The sequence below is a fragment of the Glycine max genome, chromosome 14 (assembly GCF_000004515.6).
Source record: "Glycine max cultivar Williams 82 chromosome 14, Glycine_max_v4.0, whole genome shotgun sequence".
NCBI lineage: Eukaryota > Viridiplantae > Streptophyta > Magnoliopsida > Fabales > Fabaceae > Glycine > Glycine max.
Window position 1 is genome coordinate 18,235,587 of NC_038250.2, and position 12,048 is coordinate 18,247,634.

Sequence of the window (12,048 nt, forward strand, 5' to 3'; positions counted from 1 at the left end):
ATGGTATTTTTCCTCTGTTTGTAGTTGTGTGTTAATGATTTTGGGTTTTGACTTGTGAGAGCTGTTGTTTTGTGCCTGATGAGTCTTGAACTTATGGAAATGTGGAGATTGTGTTGCTGAATTTATGACTTTATGTTGTCTTTTGTGGTGATAGGAATCAACAATAGGGGCAGCGTTCTTTTCACAAGTACTGGCAGTAAATGACGCGACGGTAAAGTTTGAGATTTGGGACACATCAGGACAAGAGAGGTAACATAGCTTGGCTCCGATGTATTACAGAGGTGTTACTGCTGCTATCATTGTCTATGACATCACTAGCTCGGTATGATATCTTTGCATTTGGATATTGTTGAATACCTATTTAAATGGACAATATTTGGTGTACAAATGACCATAGTAGTCAATAGTTTGCTATAGTTAAGTGGAGCTTCCTTGAACCGCTATAAGATTCGAATGGTTGAGCATTTTTCAATAGCAGCCATTGTATCTGTAGTAATGGCTTTTCACATGTTGTAGCGGTGCTATGATTATATCAGCTTCAGAAAACAATTTTTGCCCCTGAAACATTGTTGTTTGAGTTTTTTTTGGGGGGTAAAATATTCCAACAAAAGTTAACTTTGTTTTGACCTCTGCTTCTTCACACTTTACAGGACTTTTTTTTTTTTGTTCTATTCTTCTTTCTCAAACATTGATTCATATTTCTAGACAGCAGCAAAGATTTGTAACTTTCAATATTCATGGGTACTTGGGATTCAACATTTTACCCCTAAAGTTTCAATTTTTTTGGCAACGAGCAGAGAAAAAAAAAGTGAAATAGATTCATAGGTACTTGAGATCCAAAGTTTTTACCCCTAAATCTCAATTTTTTTTAAAAGTTAGTGCAAAAAATAAATTGTTGCTTTGTTCAGTGGGGCAAAAAAATAAGTTTTGAAACCTCTTTATACTCTCTCTTAATTTGTGTTATTTTGTTGTTTTGTTTGGTTATTATTATTATTATTATTATTATTATTATTATTATTATTATTATTATTATTATTATTATTATTATTATTATTATTATTATGCTGATGTAGGCATGTATGTTTGCTTCCTTAAAAAAATCAAGTTTTGAACAAGCACAAATCTTTTTCTACTCTCTCTTAATTTGTTTTATTTTTGGATTTTATTTAATTATTGTTATTATTATTATTATTATTATTATTATTATTATGTGGGCGGTAGCTTAAGGCCTTTTTTATGTTGTGATGACAGGAGTTAACGTTGACATTTCCTATCTCTTAACTTTTTGCTGTTATCCATGTTTGTTTCGTTACTAATTGTTTCCATTTGCAAGGTCATCCAGGAAGAAGCATGCAACAGCCAAGGTTTTTCTTTTGTTTGAACACAAGTCTTCTTTATACTCTCTTTTAATTTGTGTTATTTTTTTAGTTTAATTATTGTTGTTGTTGTTATTATTATTATTATTATTATTATTATTATTATTATTATTATTATTATTATTATTATTATTATTATTATTATTATTATTATTATTATTATTATTATTATTATTATTATTATTATTATTATGCCGGCTCTAGTTGAAGCCCCTTTTTGATTATGTAGATATCCAGCAGGCAAGATTCTTCTTTTGTTTGCTGGTATGCATGTTTGTTTCCTCAAAAAAATGAAGTTTTGAAGGCCCTTTTTTACATTGCGGTGACGGGAGTTAACGTTAATATTTCCTATCTCTTAATTGCTTGTCTCGATTTGTTTTTCCCTTTAATGTTATTATATTCTATGGTATGAAATTTTGGGTATTCTTAGTTTACTTTCTTATCTATTGTGATTCTTTTCATCGGAGTTCATGATGTTTGAAGTTAGAAAATTCTTAAAAGATACCAGTGTTTCAATCCTGATGATAAAAACTGCTAGAAAACCACCTAGTTATTTACCTATACTAATTAAATTCATATTGTATTCTATGTAGGTTTGCTTTATTCCGCAGTTCTACGGATCAGAATCAAAAGATGATTACTTCAGTCTACGAAATGGTTTCAAAAGATGCATGATTTAGTTGTCAAGTTGTGTAAATTTATTTTTAATAATGTGTATATTTAAAAATTTATATTGTAAGTATAATAATAGATAAATGAAATATTTAATGTTTTGGATAATTTTTTATTATATATTTTATTATTTATTTAGAGTTGAAAATTGATCCAATTCAAATCCAATTATTAGATTAGCTTAAAATTTGAAAATTTTATTATATTATTATTATTCAATTTTAGACAAACAGGGTAAGTAGTAGATAACCATAATTCAAGTACTTTATGTGTTGCACAATGTTGTTTAGGAAGTTGGCAATGAAGTATTTATCAAAGGAGAATGTGACTAACATATATTGTTTGCCTCAGTTGAAAGTAGCAGATTTCTCATTTAGCTTTTAAGCTGTTAGCATACCCAGATACTTCAAGTATATTCCAAGGTACTTCTATATCATTGGAATAAGTTGCATTCTACTCCTACACTATATTTAGTGAACATATACTATGTCTTCTATACAATGTGGTATGTATTGGTTTTACTATGTCTTCTATAATAAATCTTTGCTTCTCTTCATTTTCAGGTCTTACCTTTCAAATAGGTTATTTTTTATATACAAACTTTTTATGTTAATTCCTATAATAACAATTACTTGATTTGAATTTAATTATTATTACCCTTCTATTGACTAGCTAATTCCAATTAGTGTGAACTCCTATATAGATTGTATTAATTGATCTCAATCTGAATTACCCTATGACAAAGGTTGTTTTGGAAATGTTGGCTTAGGAGAAAAAGATGATGACATGCAAGTGTTTTACTGCTTTGGTAAGTCAAAAAATAATCCTCTTGTGCTTTGGCTAACTGGTGATCCTGCATGCCCTTCATTTTCAGGTCTTGCCTTTCAACTAGGGAATTTTTTAGATACAAACTTTGTATGTTAATTCCTATAATAAATCCTCGCTGCTCTAAATTTTCAGGTCTTGCCTTTAAAATAGTTGATTTTTTAGATACACACTTTCTATGTTAAATCCTATAATAACAATAACTAGATTTGGATTGTGTTACTATTACCCTTCTATTTGACCAACTAATTCCAACACGTGTAAACTCCTATATAGATTGTATTACTCGATCTGAATCCGATATGAATCACTAAAAAAGCAGTTTTGGGAAATAGTTTTATAAAAAAAAAAAACTCTTAACTGTGGCCTCAAAAATTCCTTCCCAAACTAAATTTTGTGGACTTAAATATAATTATAAATTGATAAGTGCAATTTATATCCTGATATGAATCTAGAGGGAGTAGTGTAAAAATTCTTGAGGGTTTCCTAGACTATCAATTATAGAAAACCAACAGGATCTTGAAATTTATGGTTCTCACAAACAATCAATAAAGAATAATAGATAATGATGTGTACCTTTCTCCATAGGAACTTCTTTCTGGTGCACTTTGATTTCCTTGAAAATGAGAGAAATAGGATTTCACTTCCTTTGGCCTTTCTTTTCTGTCTCTCTCCATTCGTGATGGCTATGGGTGAGAAAAGAGCACTTTCTGGTCAGGAAGGAGACCTTATTTCACGTTAGTGGGTATTAAGCCCCTTTTATAACCACTACTCCCATCAAGTAGCAGTTAACCTAGAAACTTCTCCTATTAAGCCCAATTACAATTTAGCCCTTAATCGTTAATTATTTATTTATTAGTCCCTACTAAGTCATATGCCTCTCACATGAGACATTAATTCTAACATTCTCCCACTTGGCTCATGTGACATTAATAAACATTATGGACTAAATAAATAAATAGATTAACTAACATAATGCGCATTAAAAATTGACTAAATTGTTTTATACATTGGGTACATCATAATTTCATGATTAAGAATAGGAACCAATTCGAGTCATGGCGGTTGTACATCATCTAATCGACATAGTCCCTTCTATGTACTACAAATTAGTCTTCTCCTTAATATGACCATTAGTTAGGAGTACATAATTGGTCCAACATAATGTCTTCATTCAAGACAAAACCTGTTAACATTACTTTAACACAAAAATGCATGCAAACATAGAGAACAGGTAATCAAAAACATATCATAATTGAGCTCAGAGTGTCAGCAAAATTACATAAGGTAAATTACACTTAATGATCATCAATAACAATAATGCCCATACTTTCAACATGTTCTATAAATGTCTTGGGCGGTAATCCCTTTGTCAAAGGGTCAGCTATCATAAGCTTTGTGCTAATATGTTCTATTGACACTCTTTATTTCTGAACTTCTTCTTTCACGGCAAAGTACTTCAATTCCATATGCTTAGCACCCGTAGAGTACTTGTCGTTCTTAGAAAAGAATATTGCTGCGGAGTTATCACAATACATTTTCAGCGGCCTAGCAATACTGTCGACAATTCCAAGCCCTGAAATAAAGTTCTGCAACCAATTAGCCTAAATTGTAGCCTCAAAACATGCTACAAATTCAGCTTCCATGGTGGATGCAGCAACAACTGATTGTTTTGCACTCTTCCATGATATTTCTCCTCCGGCTAAGAGAAATACAAAGCCAAGAGTGGATTTTCTTGTATCCACACATCCAGCAAAGTCTGAGTCTGAATATCCAATCACCTCTAGGTGATCAGACCTCTTATATGTAAGCATGTGGTCTTTTGTTCCCTGTAAGTATCTCAGAACTTTCTTTGCAGCTTTCCAATGTTCCATTCCTGGATTACTTTGATATCTTCCCAACATTCCGGTTGCAAAGCTTATATCTGGTCGAGTGCAGGTCTGAGCATACATAATACTCCCAACAACTGATGCATACGGAATTGCTTCCATTTGCTTCCGTTCCAGATCATTTTTAGGACATTGTGCGAGACTAAATTTGTCTCCTTTCTGAATTGGAACGGGAGATGCTGAACACTTTTCCATCCTAAATCTCTCTAGTACTTCATTGATATATGCTTTTTGAGACAAGCCTAACAATCCTTGTGATCTATTTCGGAATATTTCTATCCCTATCACATAGCTTGCCTCACCCATATCCTTCATTTCAAAGTTACTAGAAAGAAACTTCTTAGTCTCATGAAGAAGACCAAGATCATTAGTTGCAAGCAATACATCATCAACATACAGGACTAGAAACATAACCTTACTCCCACTGACCTTCAGATATACACACCGATCAACAGTGTTTTCCTTAAATCCAAAGGAAACAATGGTATCATTAAATTTCAAATACCATTGGCGGGAAGCTTGCTTAAGACCGTATATTGATTTCATTAATTTGCACACCATGTGTTCCTTCCCTTCAACTGAGAATCCCATTGGTTGGTCCATATAAACATCCTCCTCTAAATCTCCATTCAAAAAGGTAGTTTTCACATCCATCTGATGTAGCTCTAAGTCATAATGGGCTACTAATGCCATGATAATCCTGAAAGAATCCTTTCGTGAGACTGGTGAAAACTTCTCTTTATAATCAATGTCATCTTTCTGAGTAAATCCCTTAGCAACAAGTGTAGCCTTGTAACGTTCAAGGTTGCCATGAGAGTCACGTTTAGTCTTGAAGACCCACTTACAACCAACTCTCTTACAACCCTTTGGTAATTCTACAAAGTCCCAAACACCATTATGTTCCATGGAATCTATCTCTTCTTTCATGGCATTTAACCACTTCTCAGAATTATCACAACTTACAGCTTGTGAAAATAAAACTGGATCATTATCATTAATGCTTAAGTTTGTTTCTGTTTCATGTAAGTATACCACATAATCATTCGAAATAGTTGGTCTTCTTTCTCTTTGAGACTTCCTTAATGCTACTTCATGTGGTTCTTCCACAATGGGTTCATTATGTATCATGGGCTCATCATTGTGTTGTACTTCTTCATTACTGTTTGTAGCAATAGCTGAAGTAGTAATCACCTTACTACTAGAGGCAAAAGCTAAAGGGACTTGCACTCTAACTTCTTTAATTTTCACTTCTCGTGGAACTGTACTCCCACTGATTTCACCGTTTTCAATGAACCTTGCATTTCCAGTTTCGACAATTCTCATACTATGATTAGGACAATAAAACATATACCCCTTTGACTTTTCTGGATAACCAATGAAATATCCACTGATTGTTCTTGAATCCAATTTTCTTTCTTGCGGATTGTAAATTCTTATTTCTGCCTGGCAACCCCAAACGTGCAGGTGCCTCATACTAGGTGTCCTATTTGTCCACAGTTCAAAAGGTGTCTTTGGAACTGCCTTACTAGGAACCCTATTTAACAAATACTTGGCAGTTTTCAAAGCATACATCCACAAAGATACGGGCAAGGTTGAATTGATTAACATACTCCTAACCATATCCATTAAAGTTCTGTTACGCCTTTCTGATACACCATTTTGTTGTAGCGTACCAGGCATTGTGTATTGCGCACAAATGCCTCGTTTCTAAAGGAGCTTAGCAAATGGACCTGAGTGTTGCCCAGTTTCATCATATCTTCTGTAATACTCACCATCTCTATCAGATCTAATAATTTTCACATTTCTGTCTAATTGTCTTTCTACTTCATTCAAGTAAATTTCCAAAGCATTCACTGCCTGAGATTTCTCATGCAGTAAGTAGACATAACCATAACGTGAATAATCATCAATAAAGGTGATAAAGTATCTTTCCCTTCCGAAAGAACTAACATCAAAAGGTCCACAAATATCTGTATGCACAATTTCAAGAAGCTGAGGGCTTCTTGTGGCTCCTTTCTTTGTGTGTTTTGTTTGTTTTCCCTTAATACAATCCACACAAATATTTAGATCCGTAAAATCTAGATCAGGAAGAATTTCATTCTTTATTAATCTTTCTATCCTTTCTCTAGAAATGTGACCTAAACGTTTATGCCACAAGAAAGCAGATCGTTCATTCACTAAACTACGTTTAGTGCCAACATTATGATGCAGAGTTAAAACGGTTTCAACATACAAACCATCCAATTTCAATTTATATAAACCATCACAAAGAACACCAGTACCAATGAGATGATTATACTTAAATAAACTGAAACATCCATTACCAAAATTAAAAGAGTATCCAGTAATATCAAGTTTAGATAATGAAACCAAATTCCTAGATAAACTAGGTACATAAAGAGTTTCCAGTAAATCTAAATGATGTCCAGTGTCGAGTTTTAAACGATAAGTCCCGACCGCTTCCACTGGAGCTTTCACTCTATTCCCCATGAAAACAAACTTCTTATTTGGGCTTATGGTCTGGATTGTAAGGAATCCCTGCATAGTATTAGAAACATGAGTTGTACATCCAGAATCAATCCACCATGTATTATGGGGAACTTCAGTTAAGTTTGATTCAAAACATACAAGAGCATTGAGCTCACCTTTCTTTTCGAACCAAGACTTACGCTTTGGGCAATCTTTCTGGAAGTGTCCAGATTTTCCACAAAAATGACAATTATTGTTCTTTGATGCTTTCTTCTGGATTTGCACAGGACCGTCCTTGATCTTTAATGGTCCTTTGCCTTTATCATGTTTCTTTACAAATTTTTTTCCAGCTCCTTGATTCCCTCGGTGGCTTACATAATGGATTGAGTGACTTCCTTGATTCTTAAGCCTCGTTTCTTCCTGAACTAACATACTGTGCAATTCATGCACATTCCATTTATCTTTCATGGTATTATAACTCATTTGAAATGGGCCATACTCAGATGGTAATGAGTTTAGAATAAACTGAACAAGGAAGTTCTCATTCACAGCCATTCCCAAGGTCTTAAGTCTTGCTGCAATGTTTGTCATCTCAATGACATGTTCATGCATAGTACGCGAACCATCAAACTTCATGGTGGTTAGTGTACTCATTAATGTCCCAGCAAGAGACTTATCAGCTGTTTGAGAGCGCTCTCCTACTAACCCCATAAACTCTTTAGCACTATCGGTTTTAGGGAGAGTTGTCTTAATACTGTCTGCAACAGTCATTCTCATGAACATTAGGCTGAGTCTGTTAGATCTTTCCCAAGCTTTATAATGAGCTTTCTGTTCATTGCTACTAGCATTAGTAATAGTAGCAGGCTTCTCTTCCAATATAGCAAGGTCAAGATCCAAAACACCGAGATGAAATTGGACTTGCTCATTCCAATCAGAGAAGTTAAGCCCATTAAAAATTGGTACAGATGATACATGAGAATTCAATGAGTTGGGAACAGGTACTGCATAATAAAACTTCACATAAGCATTTTGTTACATGAAACACAAGTCATACATATAATTTACTCAGATAACAATCAATGTATATTGATGTTCTCCTTTGGGTGACACACCAACACACAACATACAAACATGATGATGCTGATAAAATTTTAACATTATTTTGACAATTAAATATGCACCAATTAGTAGTATCTATTTCCTTTGGGTATATAAATAAAACTAATGATACACACAAATCGCCTACAATAATATTCATTAATTATAAGAACAACTAATCAACCTTTGGGCGATCCATAAATGCCTTATAACAATGAATTTCAATTACCCATAAGCCAACAATCATATAATTTAGCATCCATTATTCTATGAGTAATTGAAATAATTATTAATTTGGAATTAAATAACCTTACAAATTTGGTCACTTTGGTGACTAACAAATTTAACATACATTTAATTCCAACCAAATATATATGGCCTGCACATACTTATTGCTATTAACAATTCATAGTCATTCCATTAATTTCATTCTAGGCCATAAAATAATATTTGCATTTATTTGTGTTTTTACATTCTAACACGTTCAAGCAAATATGTAGTATATACATATATTTACTGCTACCAATAATTGCAAAACATTCACATTAATTTAATTATAGAACATAAACTTTCAATCCTTTAATCATGTTTAATGATCATTTTCGAGGAAAAAAAATAGGCAAGTGGGATTGGAAATAGCAGAAAGGGGTTTGCAAATAGAAATTCGAAAAGGAATCCTTCCCTGCACCCAACGTACATGGCAGTGCTTTTCACAAAATTGAAATTAGCACGTACCTACGTGCAACTTTTGAAAAAAGGATAATATTTGCATTTTCCAAAACGTAATTGGAATTAAAACTTTCTATAAAGTGGTACGTAATTGCCCAATTTTATTATTATTATAATATATGATTGTCATCTTTGATCTTAAACAAAAGGCATGAATTTGCAGTTCGACTAAAGCGTCACTTTTCGCTTTCTTTCCCAAAATGTAATTTCCAAAAATTCTACCGCTTTCATGGCTTTCCTTCTCATGAAATTTTATATATCTAGAATTTCATACTTTGCAGCGAAAAATATAATTAACACGAAAGGCACGTTATCAAAACATGTAATTGAAAATACATGTAACATAAATTAAAAATCCCTAAATTTCATAATTAGGGTTTATGCATAATTGGGAGAAATTAAATCATTCTTGGAGAATCATAAATTTCATAACACATGCTCTGATACCACATGTAAAAATTCTTGAGGGTTTCCTAGACTATCAATTATAGAAAACCAAAAGGATCTTGAAATTTATGGTTCTCACAAACAATCAATAAAGGATAATAGATAATGATGTGTACCTTTCTCCATAGGAACTTCTCTCTGGTGCACTTTGATTTCCTTGAAAATGAGAGAAATAGGATTTCACTTCCTTTGGCCTTTCTTTTCTGTCTCTCTCCGTTCGTGATGGCTATGGGTGAGAAAAGAGCACTTTCTGGTCAGGAAGGGGACCTTATTTCACGTTAGTGGGTATTAAACCCTTTTTATAACCACTACTCCCATCAAGTAGCAGTTAACCTAAAAACTTCTCCTATTAAGCCCAATTACAATTTAGCCCTTAATCGTTAATTATTTATTTATTAGTCCCTACTAAGTCATATGTCTCTCACATGAGACATTAATTCTAACAAGTAGTACTTCTATACATTTTTATCTGTCCACATTGGAAGATACGACACAAATTAAATTGAGAAGTGCAATTTATATTATGATATGACTTCCAAGTCCACTGTCATTTCTCTCTCATTTGTGAAGTCCAAAATATTTAAGAATTACAATAATGTCATAATTGAAAAGATAGTAATTAGTAATTTATATTTTGTTGAGCTTTAAAACCGAAAGATTAAATAGGAACTATTTTATTAAATTTAATTTATGTAAATTTTCTCCTTAGTAGTACATGTTAGACAAACTTAGCCTTCATTTATTTTATTTTCTTTATCCATCTTTCCTTTACTTAGCTTTGGAGTGTTTTTGGTGTGCTGAGAGGTTAGCTTAGTGTGTCTCTGTCCATCTATATTTTACGTGTGTTTATCGTAACAATATGTAGTTTTGACCGTTTTAAAGAGGCAAAAGAGAGGTAAGAATGAAAAATCAATTGATGTGCTTTAAAAGTTTATACCATTTCCAGTTAAAATATTAAGTTTGATGTTACACATGAAAGGTGTGCTTCAGTTTCTTTCAAGACAAAGCATAGGTAAGAAGTCTACATGTTACTTGGAAAGAAACTTTGATAAGTAGATCTAACTCTAAACTCACATGGAAGGTATTCATGTTTTCTTAATTCTTTTATATTTTTCCTATTTATTTATCCTCTACTGACACTAGCATGTTCTCTGCTCATATATTATTTCTGTAATTTCTAATTCTAATTTTTGCTTCCCAATATAATATAAAATTTCATGATGTGCTAAATTGAAGATTACCTTACTGTTGCAGCCCTATGGAAGAAGCTTGAAGGCTCACCCTTTCCTTCATTGAAATCCCAATATAATATGTATCTTTTGGCATTCATTGGAAGAGATAAGGACCCTAACTTCTACTCCAAGGAGGCAACAATCAACGAGTGCACAAAGATAACCCTTTTTTTATTATTATAATTTGTAATACACTATTGTTCATGCATAACCAAAAGAATCATATGATGCTGTTAAAAATTTGAGGCTAATTAATTTTTGTTTTTGATCAACAAATAAAAGGGCTATATTGATATAGAGTATGTTGCAAGGGGTACCATCCCATTTACATCAATTCTGAATTTTGCTAACTATTATCTAAACTTCATTTTAACGTCTAGTGTTGCTCAATTAGCTGATCATTTTAATTTTGTTTTTAGCAAGGTCAACAACAAAAAAGAATCCAGCAAACACTGTATTATTCTATTACCCATTTTTTCTTCCTTAATAATTTCCTTTAATTTGTTTTGTTCTTTTTCAGTAAGGACATTTCTCCATCGACATCTAGAAAGCTTTGTCTACACCATCAACCTCAAAGAGTACAATTTTGACCTCTGATACAATATTCTTCTTGCTATTCAAAATGTTTTTCTCTTGATTATTTTATTGTTGTTATTATTGTTCATTGAAACTTTTTGACATGTTTTCTCGCCATTGAAAATGTGTTTCGATGGATAGTTACTGGCATGAGTTTGGACCATGACTTGGAAATTGTTTCATAATGGACTGTTGATTTTGTTCGACATGATATTGTCTTTTTGAAAAGGATATCTATTTGGAGTTTTCATGTGGTTTGATTATGGATTTTTAACAACTGCTTTTGATATGCCTACTTTTACTATGAATTTCCTGTCATGGATACAGATACGCTTGATTAGATCCTCAATAAATATGGCTCCCATAGATGAAACATAAAGGTCTATCTCAGATAATGATAAAAAAATAATTATATGTTGCTTTTAAGCTTGATCTAGCCTGCTCTTTAGAGTGTCCAATTTTTCTGCTTTTCCTTTTTGGCCTATAAAGAGGTCCAAGAAGTAGCATGCAAGAGGATACTAAAATTCAATATCAGCTATGATAAAGTGGTGGCAATGATGTTTTACTTATCCACTTGGCGGACAAAAATTAGTTTCTCCCTTGACTTCGTTCCAGTTCAGGTTGTTTAATCTTTTTGACATGTTTAGTCAATATTTCAACACTCATTGTCATACATAAATATTATAGTTATGTTCATCTGATTTTTTTTTGTTTCCAATTTGTTTCTTAATATAT

The 12,048-nt window shown here is 32.5% G+C and overlaps 1 protein-coding gene across 1 annotated transcript; it reads right to left on the reverse strand.

Annotated features, from left to right (window-relative positions):
• Positions 1-4,477: 4,477 nt before the first annotated feature.
• On the reverse strand, positions 4,478-4,957 carry LOC121173438 (secreted RxLR effector protein 161-like). Its single transcript, XM_041009033.1, has one exon. It carries the CDS (start codon positions 4,955-4,957, stop codon positions 4,478-4,480), a length of 480 nt encoding a protein of 159 aa, XP_040864967.1.
• Between the last annotated feature and the right edge of the window lie 7,091 nt (positions 4,958-12,048).